This window comes from Nomascus leucogenys, chromosome 12, assembly GCF_006542625.1.
Source record: "Nomascus leucogenys isolate Asia chromosome 12, Asia_NLE_v1, whole genome shotgun sequence".
Classification (NCBI taxonomy): domain Eukaryota; kingdom Metazoa; phylum Chordata; class Mammalia; order Primates; family Hylobatidae; genus Nomascus; species Nomascus leucogenys.
In genome coordinates, this window is record NC_044392.1 from 21809826 (window position 1) to 21832470 (window position 22645).

Sequence of the window (22645 nt, forward strand, 5' to 3'; positions counted from 1 at the left end):
GGGTCAATCTCTGGCACCTTATTTTGTCTGTTTGGTGAGATCATATTTCCCTGAATGCTCTTGATGCCTATGTAGATGCAATGATGTCTGCACATTGAAGGATTAGGTATTTATTTTAGTCTTCATGGTCTGGCTTTATCTGTGCCTGTCCTTCTTCAGAGGTCCTTCCAGGGATTCTAAGCAGACTGACCGATATGTTCCCTTAGGCTGTGGTTACTGCAGCTGTCCCAGCACTAGAAGACACTCTGAGCCCAGGCTTGCCATTAGTCTCATGAAGACTCCAAGGTTGATGGGGCTTTCCAGATGGACCTGGAGAAGATCCAAGGAGGGTACTGGGACTGTGTGGGAACACTGACAAGGGACCTGGATCCAGAAGACTATGTCCCAGTGGCCCAGCGGATCTTTGCATAGACAAGATGAGTCCCCAGTTGCAGCGAAAGAGGCCATTTCCCCATAACATTTTGACTTGGGGAACTCCAGGGCCCTTATCAGTTTCTGTTAGTCCTTTCGGCTCTCATTCACTTAATTGGCTGAAATTTTTCTGGAAGCCCACAAAGCTCACATTTCTTTCCTCCAAAAGGGGGAAATGCAATTACTACTGGAAAAAAACTACTATAGAGGGAACCCTTGAGGAACTTACTGTACTTTCCATCTCTATATTTTCAGTTCTTGAAAACAAGGAGAAAATATCACCTAGTGAAACATTTCAAGACCTACTAACCTCTCTACTCTGAAAACTTATGGTCCAAATGCATCACAGATATTGGCTGTTTTCATTCAGCACAACCAATTAACATACAAATAGATGAAACAAAAGACTTCCAAACATTAAACAATTTGATTCCCTTATGCCAGGAAGCCATTCAGGGAATCAAAACAATTATTGAGGACTACCTCAAGCAAGGACTAATCATTCCATGCACTAGCCCATATAATACCCCCATTCTATGAGTACAAAAACCTAATAACCAGGGATGGAGATCTGTCCTGGACTTAGGAGCCATCAATAACATTTTAATACTCCATCATCTTGTTGTACCTAGCCTGCATATATTACTATCAGCCACACCACCAGGTAGTCAGGTTTTCACTGTGATTGACCTCTGCACTGCTTTTTTTCTTTTTTCTTTTTTTTTTTTTTTTAATCTTCCTGGTTGATCCAGCTAGGCAGTATCTTTTTGCCTTAAGATGGAAAGGACAACAATATACCTGGACAGTAATGCCTCTGGGGTATGCTGATAGTCCCAAATACTTCTCCCAAGTCTTAAAAACAGACATAGCAGATTTGGCATTTCCTTTGCATTCTGTTCTCACAAAATATGTGGATAACTTATTACTTTGTTCCTTTACCTTAAAGGCTTCCATAGAGGACAGCCACTGTCTATTAAAGAAATTAGCCACTAAAAGCCATAAAGCTTCAAAAGAGAAGCTACAACTTTCTCTCTCACAAGTGAAATATTTAGGACATCTAATTTCAGGACAGGGTCTTTCGCTTGATCCCCAAAGAATAAACTCAATCTTGGGCCGAGCGTGGTGGCTCATGCCTCTAATCCCAGCACTTTGGGAGGCTGAGGTAGGCAGATCACAAGGTCAGGTGATCAAGACCATCTTGGCTAACACAGTGAAACCACGTCTCTACTAAAAATACAAAAAAAAAAAAAAAAAAAAAAATACCCGGGTATGGTATCATGTGCCTGTAGTCCCCAGCTACTCGGGGGGCTGAGGCAGGATAACTGCTTGAGCCTGGGAGGCGGAGGTTGCAGTAAGCCGACATCACGCCACTGCACTCCAGCCTGGGTAACAGAGCGAGACTCCATCTCCAAAAAAAAAAATCAATCTTGGCTTTTCCTGTTCCCATGACCAAAAGACAACTCTCGGAGCTCTTGAGATTAACAGAGCACTAGATAATCAATCCCAAATTTCTCTGCCATGGCTCAGCTTCTGTATTGCCTCCTAAAAATGGACCACTTTGAACCCCTACAGTAGCCTGAGAAGCCTTCTCCTCTTTCGAAAATACTGAGGAGAATCTTCTTGGGCCCCCTGCATTAGGGCATTCTGACTAGAGCCTCCCCCTTTCTGTTTTTGTTCATCAACAGAATGAAAATGGCTTAGGGGTTTTTACCTGAAGGCATGGAGACCATCAGTCCCCTCAAATATTACAGCCAACAGTTAGGTCCTGGGGCAACACGACTCTTATCCTATATGTGAGCTATCACAGCCACTGCAAATTTATTAAGTGCAATCAAATAATTAATGATAGGATCTCCATTAATTTCAATCCATACCTCCAAAGACTCACTGCTAGCAGACGCACTTCTTACAGATCCTATTATTATCATCCCTCTAATGTAACTATTGATTGCTGTAACTCTTTGAATCCTGCCACCTTATCTCTTCTTCCTTCTGACGAGACACCGTATGACTATATAACACTAACCCCCAGAAAAAACCTATAGGAAGTCCCCATTCCAAATGCTGAATTTGTCTCGTTTACTGATGGATTCCACCTTGAAATACCTCAGGGAAATGTCAAGCTGGCTATGCTGTTGTCTCACTGTCTGAAACCATTGAAAGTGATTCCCTACCCAAGACTACTTCTGCACAGCAGACAGAACTGTCTGCTCTCTCCTAAGCATCCTGGCAATTAATAAGACTGCAAATACCTATACTGATAGGCACTGTGCTTCTGGGGTCACACGTGATTTTGTTATGCTCTGGAAACAAAGATTTTCTGAACTCTACTGGCCAAAAGATTTAAAAAAAAACAGTGACTATGTCCTGAAATTACTTGATGCTATCTAAAAACCTAAATCTTTAGCAATAATTAAAATTCCGGGACACAAAAAAACTGATTCTAAAGAAGGTAAAGGAAATGACTTGACTGACAGAGCTGCAAAAGCTGCAGCTTCTATGAACCAACCACCCAAACTCAATACCCCTTTAGATCCTCTAATGGCCAATGCAGTACAATCAAGACCTGTATCCACAATGCATGACAGCCCCCAAATTGAAAAAAAGATAGGAAAACTGAAGAATGTTTTCATGACTCTAAAACCAGCTGTGATGGTTAATATTAATATTAGGTGTCAACTTGATTGAATTGAAAGGTGCTTAGGTAGCTGGTATTGTTTTTGAGTGTGTTTGTGAGGGTGTTGCCAGAGGAGACTGACATTTGAGTAGGTAGACTGGGAGAGGAAGACCCACCCTCAATGTAGGTGGGCACCATCCAGTTGGCTGCCAGCATGGCTAGAACAAAACAGGTGGAAGAAGGTGGGATAAGCTGGCTTGCTGAGTCTTCTGGGTTTCATCTTTCTCCCATGATGGATGCTTCCCTCTGTTCCCCCTGCCCTTGGACATCAGACTCCAAGTTCTTCGGCCTTTGGATTCTTGGACTTACACCAGTGGTTTTCTGGCACCTCTTGGACCTTTGGCCACAGACTGAAGCCTGCATTGTCAGCTTCTTTGCTTTTGAGGCTTTTGGACTCAGACTGAGGCCCTACTGGCTTCTTTCTTCCCCAGCTTACACACGGCCTGTAGTGGGACTTCGACTTGTGATCGTGTGAGCCAGTTCTCCATAATCAACTCCCTTTCATACATCCTCTGGAGAACCGTGACTAATACACCAGCCTACACTATGGGCTCCATAAGAGACCAGTCTTGCCAGAGGGCCTCCAAGATCAAATTTTAGATTCTATTAATCACTTAACCCATTGGGGATAAAATGATAATATTATTGGAAACCCTCCCCAAAGGTGACTTCTCAAGTTTAGCAAAGTTTAGCAAAGATCCCAAGTCTGTCCCAAACACAACCCTAGAAAACATATTCATACCTAGTTCCATAGGACGTTTTCCTTTAGCTTTAGGATCTTTTGAGATATGACAGATGGATTTTATCTAGCTACTACCATCTCAGTGATATAAATGTGTTTTGGTTATGATTTGCATGTTTTCCCACTGGGTGGAAGCCTTTGCCTATTGCAGACTAACAGCCTAAGCAGTAAGTTAAGTCTTATTAGAAAAAAATAATCCCCACATGGGGTGTACCCTCAGAACTGTACAGTGATGAAGGCACTCATTTTGCTGGGCAGAATATAAAATCAATATATAAAATTTTGCCTATTCTGCATTTCCATTATGCCCACCACTGACAGTCCTCTTGATTAGTGGAACATACTGATGGAACAATTAAGACTCAATTGGCACCAGGCACGGTGGCTCACACCTGTAATCCCAGCACTTTGGGAGGCCGAGGTGGGTGGATCACGAGGTCAGGAGATCAAGACCATCTTGGCTAACATGGTGAAACCCTGTCTCTACTAAAAATAAAAAAATAAAAAATTAGCTGGGCGTGGTGGCGGGTGCCTGTGGTTCCCAGCTACTTGGGAGGCTGGGGCAGGAGAATGGCATGAACCCGGGAGGCAGAGCTTGCAGTAAGCCAAGATTGAGCCATTGAGCCACTGCACTCCAGCCTGGGCGACAGTGAGACTCTGTCTCAAAAAAAAAAAAAAAAAAAGACTCAATTGGCAAAATTAGTTTAATCTTTCAGTCTGTACTGGCCAAAAGTTTTGCCCTTGGTGCTGTTTAATCTTAGACCTACCCCTTTTGGAAAACATAGGTTATCACCATTTGAGCTAATTACTGGAAGACCCATGCACTTTATGAATCAAATCTAATCAAAGGTCATGCGCTCACCTACTGTAAGGAACTGGTCCAGGTGTTATAAAAAAAATTTTTTTTTAAGCCTCAATCTCCTGAACGGACATCTCAATCTGATGGTTATCTGAAACCAAAATTTACCAGGAACCACTCTGCTGCTCAGTCTTGAAATAAGAAGCAGGCAACGTGAGAAGCTGACAGCTGGCCCAAGTGTCTGGTCCCTGCCTGTATAAGACTCCAAAATATTACTCACTCTTTATTACCCTTTTTTATCCTAATTATAGAACTACTTTATCTGTCAATGAAAGTCTACAACGACCACAACACCATGTGCCAATCCTTGTACTTCTGCCAAAATAATTTTCTTTTCTTTCTTTCTTTTTTCTTTTTTTTTTTTTTTTAGACAGAATCTCACTCTTTCGCCTAGGCTGGAGTGCAGTGGCATAATCACAGCTTACTGCAGCCTTGAACTGGGCTCCAGCAATCCTCCTGGCTCAGCTTCTTGAGGAGCTGAGACTACAGGTGCACACCACCACACCTGGCTAACTTTTAAACCTTTTGTAGAGACAGGGTCTCGCTATGTTGCCCAGGCTGGTCTCAAACTCCTGAGCTCAATCAATCTGCCTGCCTCGGCCTCCCAAAGTGCTGGGATTACAGGCGTTCGCCATCATGTTCAGCCTTTAAAATGGTTTTTCCTAAATAATTTAAACCTCACATGAATACCTTTTCAAACCTGGGAGAATTTATTTTTAAATCACCTCTTAAATTTTTCCCCCCAAAAAGCAACGATGGCTTACAACAAAAATATTTCACTGAATTGTTTATAGAATATAATCCATTTTCTAAGTATATTAACAAAATTTACAATTTATTAATGTTAATAAAAATTCACACGTCTTTTGGTATCTAGAAAGCTGACCTAGTGATTCAAACAGAAAAGATTAGATTCCTGAAATACATTTCTGATTCTATCACTGACTCATTGTGCATGCTTAAGCAAGTTATCTAATCTCCTGGTATCTTAGTTTCTGCACCTATAAAATGGAGGTAATATTTGCTATAAGATAACGTCAGCTATGCACTTGAGGAACCTCAGAGGGAAGGCGCCAGAAATATTTTGCTATCTGCAGCGTGACCTCATACTGTCTGAGAAATGGACCTTACCAGGCTTGTTGATTATCCCAGCACCTTACTTCCAAACTTTTCCTGTTCAACTTACTTTTTTACTTTATTCATTTCTATTTACCGGGCACTCTTTATGTATTTTAATTTCATTGGCTGTTTTTATTTTTTTTGAGGAGGATTGATACTTTGAAGAAACCATGAAACTAAAACTTTAATTTTTTTGTTTAAATTATTATGTTTAAAATTTGAAACAAATTTTTTAAAGCACTTAACTTTCTAATTATGGGAGATGGCTATAGCTATGAGAGTTATATTAGCCTTATCCATTCATTCCTCTTGTTTACTTAGAGTTTATTTCACATTAATGTTAGCATGCACATATTTACATTACTCCCTGTACACTTTACAAAGGATTTAAGGCAGATGTTGAGACTGCTATAAATTTGGATGTTTGTGTTCCTTTTCTGCAGGAACCAGATAACAAGTGATACAAGGGCAAAGGATGAGTTGCTTAGAGCTAAATCTAAGCTTAACCTATAGTCCAACCAGCTAATACATGTCGATCTCCTTTGGGCAAACTGCAAAGGTCAAAGGGCCACCTTGGGAATAACCAGATGACTTAAAAAAACAGAACTGCTGATTCAATAACAAAACTTAGAGGTAAAGCCAGAGATAGGAAGTTGGCTGCATTTTCTGAACACAAAAGTACTTCGTTCCCTCTGTCTGCTAACCTGCTTATTCAAGGCTAATGAAAATATTTCAGAGGAGCAAACCTTTGGTCTTTGGAACTTGCCTGTTAACAATATAAAGCTTAATTCTTTGGAACTACTTCCAAAGGAAAAGACTTCATTGGAATTTGCTCACTCAGATCTTATATTTCAAGCAGGAAGTATCACACGGCTTCAACACAGTTTGAGATGACTGTTGAATGTTGGACAGATCATGGACTACAAGTGATTCTCTTTCAGAGGCTATACCAAGCAAAATATTCTGGGCTTTACATTATATTAAGCTATTACGAACTTGGCCAATTTTATAGAATCAGCATTGACAGAGACTTTAAATATCATCTAGCTCAATTTACTTTTTTTTTTTTTTTTTTTGAGACGGAGTCTCGCTCTGTCGCCAGGCTGGAGTACAGCGTCGCAATCTTGGCTCACTGCAACCTCTGCCTCCTGGGTTCAAGTGATTCTCCTGCCTCAGCCTCCTGAGTAGCTGGGACTACAGGTGCGTGCCACCACGCCTGGATACTTTTTTTTTATCTTTAGTAGATATGGGGTTTCACCATGTTGGCCAGGCTGGTCTCAAACTCCTGACCTCGTGATCCGCCTGCCTCAGCCTCCCAAAGTGCTGGGGTTACAGGCGTGAGCCACCGCACCCTGTCCAACTTACTTTCAAATTAGGACATCAGAACCATAATAGGCCTTTGTTATCAGCATTCTTCCTAACAGAGTTCCAAACATTATTGTCAGGTTTTTATCTCTATAAAGAGGTGTAAATTTCACTAGAGAATCCAGTGATTCTATGGGCCAGGCAGTATGTTTCCTCAACATACATGCATTATGTGTTTTTTTTTTTTTAGTGTAAGTATGGACTTTATTTTTTTAAAAGTCTTTTGAGGACTACAAATTACAAAGTAAAAGCAGATCACTACATAGAAATCTAGTGAGTACATTTTGCCTGTGCATGAAAACTTTATCACAGTTATTCATTTAACAAATTCACCCCATTCACAATATTCAGCTATAATGTTCTTTTTAAGGTTACTATACCTTTATTTCAAATTATATTACATGTTATTCCCTCAAAATGAACTTTTAAATGACAAACTTTTGGCTCATAAGAATGGCACCTTCGAAAGGGATGACTTCCACTCAGTCTCTGGTGGCATTATTCCAGGCTGGTTTCTTTCACCAGTTAAAAACTTTCAAAATGTTCACTTTTAACACAAAGTCTTTCCATAAAAAAAATGGCTACATTCCCCCCTCCCCAAGCATTATATGCTTATATTATTTAATGCCATTTTTGCTCCTTAAGAAGTGGATACTGCCTGAGTATGGTGGCTCACGCCTGTAATTCCAGCACTTTGGGAGGCCGAGGCGGGTGGATCACTTGAGTCCAGGAGTTCTAGACCAGCCTGGGTGACATAGAGAACCCATCTCTACAAAAATTAGCTGGGTGTGGTGGTGTGTGCCTGTAGTCCCAGCTACTCAGAAGGTTGAGGTGGGAGGATTGCTTGAGCCCGGGAGGCAGAGGTTGCAGTAAGCCAAGATCATGCCCCTGCACTCCAGCCTCAGTAACAGAGCAAGACCCCATCTCAAAAAAAAAAAAAAAAAGAAAAAAAAAAAGAAGGGACATTATGATGGAATACAATGTAGAATTGTAGAATGATGGTTAAGAATGCAGATTCTGGAGTCAGACTGAGTTCAAATCCTAGCTCCACCAGTCACTAACAGTAGTTCTGGGTCTGTGTTTCCTCATTGGTAACAGAAAGATAGTAATAGTACCTACTTCAAATATTATGAAAATTAAATGATATAGTATACATATGGTGCCTAGCATGGTGCCTGGCACATATTAAATGGTCAATAAACATTACTGACTTAATTATTTACAGACTACACTAAGCTTACAGTGTGACATAGGTTGGGTTCTCTGAGAAGCAGACTCAGAGTACAAGGTATTTAGTAGGGACTGCCTTGGTATCAACACCCATGGAAAGGAGGAAAAGGAAGGAGAGGGGAGAGGAAAAAGTCATGCTATAATACAGGCCCCATAGCTTCAGCCAACCCCATAGGGAAGCTCTGGAGTGCAAATGGCCCACCATAGTTGCACTGCGTGGGGCTGAGAAGGCCAAGCCTTTGTATCCGCTGTCATTGGAGTGCACCACTCTCCCACGCCCCAGACGTAGTCTTGAGCAAGGTGGTTTTCTGTAGCTGAGGCAAGCTGTGATGTGGTTGGGAGTGAAGGCTGTCCACTGAACACACTCCCAGCAGCTGGCAAAACAAACTATTCCTTGAAAGGAGATCCAGGTTGCACATCTCCGTGTTCAACACAGGGTAGTCTGTGCAGCACTTGGAAAATATCAACAAATTATAGTTGCTTCAAGAAAAGAAAGTGAGGTTGATTAAGGATGAGAGTAGGATGGTGAAGATGAATGGGAAGAATAAACCGTGGAGAGAAAGAGCTATTTGCATGTGATCAAAAAACTTTCTTAAAAACAAAATTCTTAATTAAAAAATAAAAAAAAACGTTTTAAATTTTATAACTAGAGATGGGGTCCCACTATGTTGCCCAGACTGGTCTTAAACTCCCGGGCTCAAGTGATCCTCCCACCTCGTCCTGCCAACATGCTGGGATTACAGGCATGAGCCACTGTACCCAGCCAGGAAAGCTTTCTTATTCTTTATAGTGCCCCTAATTTGGGGCAAGAGTGGATTCTGATAACTGTAAGGCCTTTTGTTTAATAAACTTTGTGATGGGTTGGGATTTGTAATGGAGGTATAAGATGGGAAGAAAGCCCAAGTTCTTCGTATAACAAGGGTCACCTAAGAGGCTGGAAGTAGGAGCCATCACAGTTGATGCCACACAGGAAAAGGGGAGAGAACTGTTGGTGGTTAAGAATTTTGGTAAATGAGGCCGGGTGCAGTGGCTCGCACCTGTAATCCCAGCACTTTGGGAGGCTGAGGCGGGTGGATCACCTGAGGTCAGGGGTTCGAGACCAGCCTGGCCAACATGGCGAAACCCCGTCTCTACTAGAGATACAAAAATCAGCCAGTGTGGTGGCCCAGGCCTGTAATCCCAGCTACTTGGGAGGCTGAGGCAGGAGACTTGCTTGAACCTGGGCGGCGGAGGTTGCAGTGAGCCGAGATCACACTGCTGCACTCCAGCCTGGGTGACAGAGCAAGACTGTAGTTACAAATAGTAGTTACATTATTTTCCGCATTTTTAGACAAGGAAACTGAAGCATAAAGAGCATAAGTTGCTAGTGTCATTCAGTGAGAAAGGCATGGAGCTGGGATTTGGCCCTAGGCAGTCAAACTCCAGACTGTAGGGCCTGTACTCTTAATCATACTCTCCCTCATTACAGTAAGGATAAGGATGCTTCTGTTTTCTGTGGGATGTGTTTTTTGTGTATTGTCAACAATTTTTCCTCTGTAGGAAATTGCCAATGCTCTGGATGCAAATGGATTTTTTCTTAGAAATTCAGAGTTGCTGAGTTTTGCATCAAGACTGAAAGAGGCCAAAAAGAGACGCTGTGTGGTAAGCAGGGGCAGTTAACCAACCCCTGGGGTACATGTAAGCATTTTGAAAAAGATTAACTGTGAGTCAATATTGCAGTAAATTTAGTTATAAAATCATGATTATGTATGCAAATATGTGTCAACAGGTAGGACTGTGTGATGACTCATCCTACTCAAAATTCTCTAGACTCGGTTTGTGCAACATTGGATTCTACAATGCTGAGCAAGGGAAGAAAAGTGTTTGAAGGAGAGCCACAAATAAGAATATACAGGTTGAATATAAACTTTATGGAGACTGAATAGATTGGAATGGGATAGAGGCTTCACGCTCCTTCCCACATGAATTGTCCTATGCATCTCTTCATCTGGTGTTCACCAGTATCCTTTGTAATATCCTTTATAATAAACTAGTAAATGTGAGTACAGTCATGTGTCACTTAATGAAGGAGATACATTTTGAGAACTGTGTTGTCACCAGGCGTGGTGGCTCATGCCCGTAATCTCAACACTTTGGCAGGCTGTGGTGAGAGACTTGCTTGAGCCCAGGAGTTTGAGACCAGCCTAGGCAAAATAGCGAGACTCCATCTCTATAATAAATAAATAAAAATAAAAAAGACGATTGCATTGTTAGGCAATTTTGTTATTGTGCAAACATCTTAAGAGTGTTCTTCCACATAGCTAGAGTGTACGGCCTACTACACACCTAGGCTGTATGGTATATCCTATTGTCTAGGCTGCAAACCTGTACAGCATGTTCCTGTACTGAATACTGTAGGGAATTGTAACACAATGGCAAGTGCAGTTAACAATGGAACAACTAGGGGATTAGGGGCTTGACACCCACACAGTCAAAAATCCATGTATAACTTTTGACTTCCCCAAAACTTTACTAATAGCCTACTGCTAACTGGAAGACTTACCAGTAACATAAACGGTTGATTAACACATGTATTATATACTGTCTTCTTATAATAAAGCTAGAGAAAATAAAATATGAAGAAAATCCTAAGGAAGAGAAAACATATTTACCCTGTACTGTAATTATCAATACTGTAAGTTTAGGGTTGGTTAAATGCCCCTCCATTTCCAAAATGAGTCAGCTGTCTGAAATGGCAGGCAACCGCAGCTACAGACCTCAATCAAAGTACTTATCAAGCAAGTCAGCTTTTTCTCATAATGTCATTTTTTTTCTCTGCTTCTTGGGAGCATTTCTAGCACCACTGGTGGCACTTTGTATGGGGCTCATGGTGTTATTCAAGGTTTAGGGTATTGCATTAAACATGATGAAAAACGCGAGAAGTGTGAGAGATCACTTTTTACTGCAGTACGCAATTTACTAGAGCAAAGAACTGCTTGCCTGGAGATGATTAGCTCACAGGGTGTTTTATGTGGATACTCTCAACCCTGGAGTTCTGCTGTAATAGCAACAGGAGGTGGTTACAAAATTATTTCAGTGGAACAGTAGGTACTACAGTTAATTTTACGCAGTTGTTTGTTTTAATTAGTTAATTAGACAATTTTTGTTCTTTTCATAGCTTTAGTGGTACAAGTGGTTTTTTGTTACATGGAAGAATTGTATCCCTGGACTTTTAGTATACCCATCACCTGAAGAGCACACATTGTACCCACTAGCTAATTTTTCATCAGTTACGGTTTAACACTGCATTTTTAGATTTTTAAATATTTATCTAGACTGCAAATGGTTCAATGTATGGTCTGTGTTTGTGTGTATAGGTTTTGATAAATTTTAACCTTTTATAATAGATTTATGTATGGTAGTAAATGACAGACTAGTATCTACATGTATTTTATGTACTCTTCACATACCTTTAATTTTTTTTTTTTTTTTTTTTTTTGAGACGGAGTCTCGCTCTGTCGCCCAGGCTGGAGTGCAGTGGCGCGATCTCGGCTCACTGCAAGCTCCGCCTCCCGGGTTCACGCCATTCTCCTGCCTCAGCCTCTCCGAGTAGCTGGGACTACAGGCGCCCGCCACCACGCCCGGCTAATTTTTTTGCATTTTTAGTAGAGACGGGGTTTCACCGTGGTCTCGATCTCCTGACCTCACGATCCGCCCGCCTCGGCCTCCCAAAGTGCTGGGATTACAAGCGTGAGCCACTGCGCCCGGCCACCTTTAATTTTCTTTGATATTTCTAGTCTATGAGGTTCATTTGGTTTTTCAAATTGTTGCAAATCTCCAGAAAATTTTCCAATATATTTATTGAAAAAAATCCATGTATAAGTGGACCCACACAGTTCAAACCTATGTTGTTCAAGGATTGACTGTATTTGTCTATCTAAACATACCTAAACATAGAAGAGGTACAGTAAAAATACAGTATTATAATCTTATGGGATCACCGTTGTCTATGCAGTCTGACATTGAAATGTCATTATGTACGGCATGATTGTATAGTGTTTCCGAGTTCTGTAAGCCTCTCTAGCAAACTAATGGAGCTCAAGAAGGGGGTATGGGAACGCTAACTTATAGCTAGTTGGTTAGGACGCTTGGTCACCATCTGGGGCTCCTGATTGGCATCTGAAGTGGGAGCCATCTTGTGGGACTGAGCCTTCAATCTATGGTATCTGATGCTATCTCCAGGTAGTGTAAGAAGTGAATTGAATTAGAGGACACCCAGCTGGTGTCTGCTGCAAAATTGCTTATTTGCTTAATGCGTGGGGAACCCCCCTCCACACACATCTGGAGTCAGAAGGGTGTTGTGAGAGTAAAGTGGGAGAAACTGAATTTGTTTATTCCTGTATTCAGAATGGGGTCCTTGAGAACATCATAGTGGTAAGCATAGACGTTCTAAAGCCACACTGCCTGGGTTCATCTCTCTGCTCCACCACTTCGAGAGTTACTTTAGCTCACTGTGCTTCAGTTTCCTGTTAAGTTGGGATAATGATACCATCTCACAGAGTAACTTAAGAATTAAATCAGTTAATACACATAAAGCACTTGGAAGTGTTTGGAGCATTAATAAACACTCAATAGCTAGTAAAAAACAGAAAAGGGTGAGGAACAACTTAATACATATTCAAATATATATTATAGATCTTTTCCATATTTGTTGTAGGGGAAATAAGAGGAAGTGTATTTAAGCTATGAGAGATCTAGATTTTATGAAATTAAAAAAAGAGAGAGAAGATAAAAAATTTACCCATTAAGAAACATAATTAACTCCTCAGGGTGCATATTTCTATAGAGGGCTGTATAGCATGCAGTAGATTCTGTAATTGAGTTTAGCCAAAAATGGTATTCTCTAAAAGTGGGAAAACCATCCCTAGAAAATCAAGTTTGAATCTAGTACATGGCCACCTACCACCTCACTTGCCCAAGAAACATACGGAAAACTAAAGCTTGGTGTTCTATTGAGGGACTTACAACAACTTAACAAGTGCTGATGTATGTTAAAATAGTACCCGAAGTTTTGACAACTATCTTCCTGGTTTAGCCTAGAGAAACAGAAGCAATGGGAAGAAATCACATTGGTAGTAGATCCATGACCAGGACTCAGATTTTAAAACTTAAAATGTTTCCATTACCTTGAATTTCCCTTTGTTGGGTTTTTTAAAAAGCTAAAATGAAATGCATTAATCACATAGCATGGCATTACATATAAAAGGTCTTTATATAGTTGAAGAAGTATTCAGTCATCTTTTAACATATCTGCCCACTTGGCCTGACCTCAGGACATAGCCCTACCACAACCCAAACTCCTGGTCCCTGTTAAAAGGGTGACCTAGGAAGCTATGCTTTATCATATATTCTTCTTAGGAATCCTTCATACACTGAATTGAGCCATTAATGTCATCTTTTTGGCATTTAAGTCACAAAGGGGAAGTTGCTAATTGGGTAGCAGCAATAGAGAGACAGAGGGAATGGCTGCTGGTCTCCATATGAAAACAGTCTTCACAGTTCCCATATTTTCTTGGAGTCTGAGATGTATATTCTTGCAATCTTCACCCCAGCCCTCTTTTGCTCATTTCCTGGTTGGACAGGGTTTTTATTCTCTACAATCAATTTCTGACCAAATATGTGTGGCTCTACTTCAAACTAAAAGTCAACATATTGACATGCAGAGATAGGAATTTAGTCTATCACTTTGTGCTTAGTATCTGGGGAGAAGATACATGAGCTAAACAGAACAAAGAGAAATTTTCGACACTTCCACAGTCAATCAAATCTGGTCAGTTCTACTTCTCAAATATTTTTCTTATCCATCTTGTTCGTACATCCATAGCCATCTTTTATCTGAATTATAATATCCTCTTAGGCAACGAAAAAGATGGAAGAATACTTGCTAGCTATTTTAAGAAAATGCAAATGCCAAATATCACTGTGGAAGACCTCATGGCTTCCCAGTCTTTTCCCTTGATATTCACCTTTCCCTTGAGGACCTGTAATGATCACTGTCTCTATCAGAGAAGTGCGTTTCCCTTCCATGGCGTCGATTGGTCCTCTTTGTTTTTCCTTATTCATAGCATTGCTAAACCCAGATAAGTTATGTGAAGCTTTTAGATAGGGCTTAGGAGTAATGGGGTACGGGGGTTGGGGAAGCAGATAAAACACTAAGATGCAACTTATCTAGCTGTAATTAGGTATGGCTTGCTCTTTTTATTCAATAAATATTTGAGCATTCTGTGATTGCCACGGTGCATATATTGACGACACGTCACTACTTGCAAGATTCATGTGGTAGCAGGGGTATGCTAATGCTGCCACAGGGTAATAAAGGATAAATCAGAGTGCGGAGCACCTCAGTCACTTTAAAATGCGCAGGAAAGGCTGTGTTCTCTGCTTTCATCTGGAAGATTCACCAGTCATTTGAGCCCTTTGAAGTGACTCATTCAACCCCCAAAATGGTTTGGCTGGACACTACCCAGTTTTGGATAAAAGGACAGGAGCTGGCTTCAGCTAGCAGCTTGCAGAGGTTTTCTTTCATCGGGGGTATCATTGGTTATCTTGTAATGCTTGCGATGAATTTTTCCAGCCTCTGTCACCCAACCCAGGAACTCCTCACGCTGCTAGGTTTTGTAACAATAAAGGTCTTATTGTTTAAGGTACCAAAAAAAGAAAAAAAAACAAAAACAAAAACAGGAGGCACCTAAAATGGTATTTGGGGGAAGGGAATTATGAAAGATTTCACTGAAGTGCTGCCCTAAGAAAACGAAGACTTTAAGGACAAATAAAAATTAGCAGAACATGAGATTGGAGAAAGCGAGAGGGCAGGAAATGAAGTATTCCAAGAGTCTAAGAATGTGCAAAAGACAAGTGAATGACGTGTTTAGGAAATTGCAAGTAGTTCATTATGTCTGGGGTGTAGAGTACAAAGGGGTTCTCCTGTTTATGCTCAGGTGACAGGAACTGGTTTCTCTACCACCCACAAGGGTCCTTAAACACACAAGGATTTCTCAGAATCCAGGCCAGAAAGAGGGCATTCCAGGGAGGAATTTCCTCCTCTTCCAGTCAATGGCAGCCTTCTCAGCTTGGTTTTCCAGGCTCAGGAACCCCATCTTTGGTGGTTAATGCCAATAAAATCCTCTTCCTTAGGGAAAAACCCTATCTTCTTATACCACAAAATTTTACTCCATGATCTTGATAAGGACAAAATAGCAGAATAGTGCATTATCTTTACGTATTTAATAGAACTGCTTGTTTACACTGCCAAGAGAAAGGCTACTTTCCATAAACCTGAGATCATAGGGAAACTGGATATTATACTTTCAGCTTAGGTGTTAACTAATGGTACAAAGTATGTAAACCCCTATCACTTCTAAATGGCACTTCACTGAATGAAAATCAGTTTACTGATTTTCAAAACAAAAAAAATCAATTTTTGTTTTGAGGATTAGAGGTTTAGAAAACATCTTTAAATATTAAAAAGTCATTGAAAGAAGGGAAGCAAATTAAGTTTCAATAGTTTCAGAAGGTACCGTGCTGTGGTTTTCCTGGGCCACTGTTGTCAGCCAGTTACAATGTGCTCCATTTCTCTAGACCCTAGCTCCTATTTTGAAGCTGATATCTTACTTAAATTTTCCTTTCTAGGCCAGGCTCCACGGCTTATGCCTGTAATCCCAGCACTTTGGGAGGCCAAGGCAGGTGGATCACCTGAGGTCAGGAGTTCAAGACCAGCCTGGCCAACATGGTGAAACCCCATCTCTACTAAAAATACAAAAAATTAGCCGGGCATGGTGGTGTGAACCTGTAATCCCAGGTACTCGGGATTCTCCTGCTGAGGCAGGAGAATCACTTGAACATGGGAGGTAGAGGTTGCAGTGAGCCGAGATTGTGCCACTGCACTCCAGCCTGGGCAAGAGTGAGAGTGTCTCAAAAAATAAATAAATAAATAGAACGTTTTAGGCAGCAATTATCTAAAATGTGGATGCTCTTGAGCATGCATTCTCAATGGGGGTGAAAATCGGTTCATTGGGGGCAAAAAAAGTTCTATTTTGCATAAAACAAAAAACATTTACAGTCCATAAACAGATACATAGTATATATCTGGTGTTGAAATTTCATGGGGAAGGGGTGACTAGGAAGAAATCTAAAAAAGCTCTTCAGGGAGGTGATAAAAGGTTAAGGTTAAGAAGCCAGGTGTAGTGACTTATGTCTGTAATCCCAGCTACTTAGGAGGCTTAGGTAGGAGGACTGCTTGAGGCCAAGAGTTCAAAAACAGCCTGGGCAATATAGCGAGATCCCATGTGTACTTAAAAAAAAAAAAAGCAAAGCTGCTGTGGAGATTCTTTTGCCAAGTCAGGAATACGTAACTTAACTGTATTTTTAAAAACCCTAAGTGCCGAGATAAAATGGAAAGTTACGGTTATTCCACTTCTAACCAATGTACTTGCAAATGGCTCCAGTTCTTTGGTTTTTGTTTCTCCTAGCCAGAGTTGCTAAAATTGTTCAAGGAAAATACTTGGATTTCTTTTTTAAAGATGATAAATCATTAAGTTTATAAAACATAGAGAGTACAAACCAAGAAAGTAAATTTATTTAAATTACTAAAATAGCTTTTAAAGTCATTTACAGATCAGCTGCTATAATTATTTTTCCTGAAAGACATAGGTAACATATTACTTTTAAATTACTTGGGTCAATGAAACATTTAATAAAAACATTTGTTTCTCTATATAATATGTATGTATAAAATAAGCCTTTTCAAAAACTCTGGTTTTCATAATCCTTTATAAATCAGATGATCTGACTTCTAAGAGGAACAAATTACAGTAAGGGGTATACATTTATGAATACTGGTAGTACTAGAGGAAAGACGTTAGATCACTCTACTACCACTTGTGGAACTCTCAAAGGGTAAATGACAAAGCCAATGACTGACTCTCTCTAAAAATAATATTTACATTTAATGGTTTGTGGACAATAAAAAAACAAGGTGGATACATCTAGAATTGTAACATTTTAAGAAAACCATAGCATTTGACAGATGAGAAAGCTCAATTATAGATGCAAAGTTATAACTAAACTACTATCGTAGTAAAGAAATACATTTCACACCCTTCATATAAGTTCACTATCTTGGCTTGAGGCACTCCATAAAATGTATCACGTGCATAGTAAATCTTTATATTTGCTATGGCGTTGCACCAGAGGACTTGGACTGCAACAAGTGGATGCGCGGAAAATGAAATCTTCTTCAATAGCCCAGGACAGCTGGTTAACAAATGGTTTGTCAATTCCTGAAACTCTATTTCTTAATTCAGAACAAAAGCTTCAGGATGTGTCCAAAATAAACTGTTACGAACTGACCTACTCTTTTTTTTTTTTTTGAGACGGAGTTTCATTTTTGTTGCCCAGGCTGGAGGGCAATAAGCATGGTCTTGGCTTACTGCAACCTCCGCCTCCCGGGTTCAAGTGATTCTCCTGCCTCAGCCTCCCAAGTAGCTGGGATTACAGGCGTGTGCCACCACGCCCAGCTAATTTTTGTATTTTTAGTAGAGACAGGGTTTCACCATGTTGGCCAGGCTGGTCTTGAACTTCTGACCTCAGGTGATCCACCTGCCTTGGCCTGACCTACTCTTAAGACTCAAGTGAACAAATATATTAAATTTTGCAATATACATGAAGAATCCTTGGGAGGGCCAAGAATTTTTCTTCAAGGAAGGAAAAAGGAGATGTAAAAAACAAATCCCAACAGAATCCACCAAGATTAACAGTTCATATACCTATGTTTGACTAAACTACATCTCAGTGGATTACTGTAACATTTCCTCCCTTCAGCTTCCCCATTAATTTCTCCTTGCTTGCCTTGTTCTTTCCATCTTCCAAAAAACAAAAGAAAAAAATTCCAAACACACACCTAGATGACCTTTCATTACTTATGTTCCTATAGGCAGAAGCTAAGGAACTCACACCTAAATGGTATAAAAGGGAACATAATGGGAAAATCCAGAGTTACATTTAGGGAGCAATCTTACTAATAACTCAAGAAACTTAGTGAGAAATCTAAGTTAAAAAATCAGGAAGGTTCATAAGAAAGGAGACAAATCCCCCTCACTGGTCATACCATAACTGTAATAACTCAGCCCAGAATCAAAACAGATTCTCTAAGGAACTGCATATAATCTGCACTCCTAAGATACCTTTAACACAGCTCTCAATGGAAACTGAAATGATTCTCTCATATCACAGATAATTAGGTTGAATGAATGATTTATATGTTCCATGTTTATGTAAGAACTTAACTTCCTTTAAAAAGAAACTAGTTCTTTCAAAAAGAGCTCTGAATTCTCTCTCTGGTTAGAAAGTGTGAACAATTCTCAGAACTTGGGACATGATTTTTCTTCTCTCTCACTTCTTATAAGCAGATACCCCTTTTCAGGGCATTTTCAGGTTGCACAGGCAGAACTAAGTGAGAAATACGGCTCCAGAGGCCATTCAGTTTGTCTGCATCCATATGATTGTAGGAGTTGGGTGTGTTAGAATTGGTGAACTTGACTTTAAGAAAATCTCTTACTTTTTCTTCAACTTCCTTTAGGCCTAGACTTGTTCCAAGTGTCTCTTCCTCCAATAAGACAGTCAGGACTAAGGCTACATCTTTGAAGGCTGCGTTTTCATGGTCACAATATTTGTAGAAGATCAAAGTAGAGCCTGCGGGCAATGACTCAAAGCGGTGTACCACAGCTGCATTCCGGCCGTTCTTAAATCCATTGCTCAGTTCTTGGTCTACCTCTAGTTTGACAGTATCACTGTCTTGAGTAGCTTTATCTGTCCCATCAATCCGGATGGCACGGACACTACGAAAAGAAGAATAGGCATCAGCAATTTGTTCACTCAGACACCTAAGTGCTTCTTCAGCATCTCGGGCAGCGGTGAGCAGCAAGATAGCAGGCTGAGACCGAGGATGGGAGCTATTAAGATGTTTTTCCAGGAATGTTTGGCTCCTTTTCCACAGCTTCTCATCTTGACCTTGGTACTTATTCTTAAGTTGATTCATCTGGTTCTGGAACTCTTGAACAGCAGTGGTTTCTACCTCAGGAGTACTAAAGAACCAAAAACTCCCAGAGGCAAGAGCAGCTATCAGAGGAAGTAGCCACAAGTTCCTCCTGACAAAAGATGCATTTTGGGGTTGTCCAGTCACTTCTACTCAGAAAAAAAGAAATGACAGATATAAATACCATTTTCTTAGATTCAGGGGCAAGTGACTTTTAAAATCAATATCAATCTTTATTAACATTAGGTAAAAGAGGAAGGACTTTAAAGAAGAAAGCTGATAATTTTCTTAATAAAATACTTTATCACATACTCAAGAAAATCTTACATGCATAGGCTTTGAATTATGTGTGCAAATATGCATACGTTTCTTCAATATAAAAATAAGTCTTTGAGGAAAAAAGTTTTTAAACATATGAAATGGCATAAACAAGTCAGAAAAATAACACAGTTTATAAAGCGAAGTTATTATTTCCACTGCTAATAGTTGGGAGAATAGACTATTAAAATACAATTTATAAAATATTTTTTAATTTAGAAACTCAGCATTCACATGGCTAATTATTCAAGGTGAAATATTTCTGAAGTACATAAAGGGATAAAGAAAAGAATGCAGGCTGGACGTGGTGGCTCATGCCTGTAATCCCAGCACTTTGGGAGGCCGAGGCGGGCGGATCACGAGGTCAGGAGATCGAGACTGTGAAACCCCGTCTCTACTGAAAATACAAAAAACTAACTGGGCGTGGTGGCACACACCTGTAGTCCCAGCTACTTGGGAGGCTGAGGCAGGCAACTCACTTGAACACGGGAGGCGGAGGTTGCAGTGAGCCAAGATTGCGCCACTGCACTCCAGCCAGGGTGACAGAGCGAGACTCCATCTCAAAAAAAAAAAAAAAAAGAAAAAAGAAAAGAAAAGAAAAGAAAAGGATGCAATATAAATGAACATCTTCTACGTGTTATAATAGCTAGCTGTCCCTTCAGATTAATTTCACCGATGCCTTTTGTGGTATGCAAGTTAACACTGGTAAAATTTAGTTTGTGACTCATCCCTAATTACTATAGGCAATAATAGTATTAATTTATATTTATCTAGTGCTTTTCAGTTTATAAAGTACTTTCTCATATTCTACTTCATTTATTCAGCTGATAGTAACAATAATACTTCTACATCTTTTACTTATTGACTGTTTCAGGCTATTAATTTTAGTAGGGACCTTTTACAGCAGCAATTCTCAAGGTGTGGTCTGTGGGGTACCTCAAGACCCTATTTTGGGGGGGAGGGGGGTCCGTGAAGTTAAAGCTATTCTTCTAACACTAAGATGTTATTTGACTTTCACCTTGTGTTGACATTTGCACTGATGACACAAAAGCAATGGTGGGAAAAACTTCTGATGCCTTAGCATGAGTTACAGGGCAGTGGCACCGAACTGTACGAGTGTAGTCATTGTTATTTTTCACTGCCATGCATTCAAGGTTTAACGAAGGGACATTCTTTTACTTAAGAATGTCCTTTATGAAGCAGTTAATTATTTATCTTACTAAATCTGAATCCTTGAGTACATATCTTGTCAATATTCTTTCTGAAGAAATGGGAAGTATGCACAAAGCACTTCTGCTGCATCATACAGTACCATGGTTGTCTCAAGGAAAAGAATTTTGTGCAAATGAATTACAAGGCGAATTAGCACATTCTTCATGGAATACTATTTTTTACTTGAAAGAACAAGTAACAAACTATAGTCAGACTTGTGTATTTGGCAGATACTTGCTTTCAAGTGAAAATTAGGATTTTAGAATCCTAAATCTGCCACCACGAGCCTGACAACTCCCAATATTGTACTTTAACACTTTCTTTTTTTTTTCTGAGATAGAGTCTCGCTCTGTGGCCCAGGATGGCATGAAGTGGTGCGATCTTGGCTCACTGCAACCTCTGCCTCCCAGGTTCAAGTGATTCTCCTGCCTCAGCCTCCTAAGTAGCTAGGATTACAAGTGCATGCCACCATACCCAGCTAATGTTTCTGTATTTCTAGTAGAGACAGGGTTTTGCCATGTTGGCCAGGCTGGTCTTGAACTCCTGACCTCAGGTGATCCATCCGCCTAGGCCTCCCAAAATGTTGGGATTACAGGCATGGGCCACGCACCCCACCCTTTAACACTTTTTTAAAGTCTTGAGATTGGCAGTGATATTAACAAACGTGATCTTTTTTATTACATTCCTAATGTGTCAATGTTTGGAAAATGTGCATTTCTCAGTGAACCAATGTTTTCCAAATGACCAGTGCATGATACTCCATTCAAAGTATAAGACCAATAACTTTTAATGTAATAGAGTACTAAAAGCTCAGTAAGATGGTTTTAGATATCCTATTTCAAGTAACATTTAAGAAACTACCTCTTGTTGAGTTTTGGAGAGTTCAAAAAAGAATAGCCACAATTATCTGAAGAGGCTATTAAAATTTTTCATATCTGTATAAAAGCTGGATTTTTTGTAGATACTTCAACAAAAATAATATATTGTAACAGACTGCATACAGAAGCATATATGATAATCCAAATCCATTTTTTAAAGCTAGGCATTAAAGAGATTAGAAAAAATGCAAAGCAATCTGATCTGTCACTCTTCTTGCTAAATTATTTTAAAATAAATTAATACATATTTAAAAAAATGTTTCAACTTTAATTTCCTGGTACATATGGATAGACATAACCCATATTTTCAACAAAAAGCTCTTTGAGGTTCTTAATAACTTTACTAGTGTAAAGCAGTACCAAGAACAAAAAATTTGAGAATCATCATTAGCCTATTTTCTTTCTTTTTTTTTTTTGAGACACAGTCTCGCTCTGTCGCCAGGCTGGAGTGCAGTGGCATGATCTCGGCTCACTGCAACCTGCACTTCCTGGGTTCAAGTGATTCTCCTGCCTCAGCCTCCTGAGTAGCTGGGACAACAGGTGTGTGCCACCACGCCCAGCTAATTTTTGTATTTTTAGTAGAGATGGGGTTTCACCATGTTGGCCAGGATGGTCTTGATCTCTTGATCCGCCTGCCTTGGCCTCCCAAAGTGCTGAGATTACAGGCATGAGCCACCACGCTCAGCCCATTAATTTATTTTCTTAGTACTCTTTCAGGATAATATGACTTGGAGAACTAAAGAAACTTGCCACAAGGCTGTAA

At 40.1% G+C, this 22645-nt stretch overlaps 1 protein-coding gene across 2 annotated transcripts in view; it reads right to left on the reverse strand.

Moving 5' to 3' along the window:
• Positions 1-16990: 16990 nt before the first annotated feature.
• Positions 16991-22645, reverse strand: part of TOR1AIP1 (torsin 1A interacting protein 1) — a 41420-nt gene continuing 35765 nt past the window's right edge. For both annotated transcript variants that reach the window (XM_012511454.2, XM_003258963.4), the window contains exon 10: positions 16991-19623. In XM_012511454.2, coding sequence (XP_012366908.1) covers positions 18839-19623 — 785 coding nt within the window. In that variant the 3' untranslated portion in view covers positions 16991-18838. The remainder of the gene's footprint in view (positions 19624-22645) is intronic.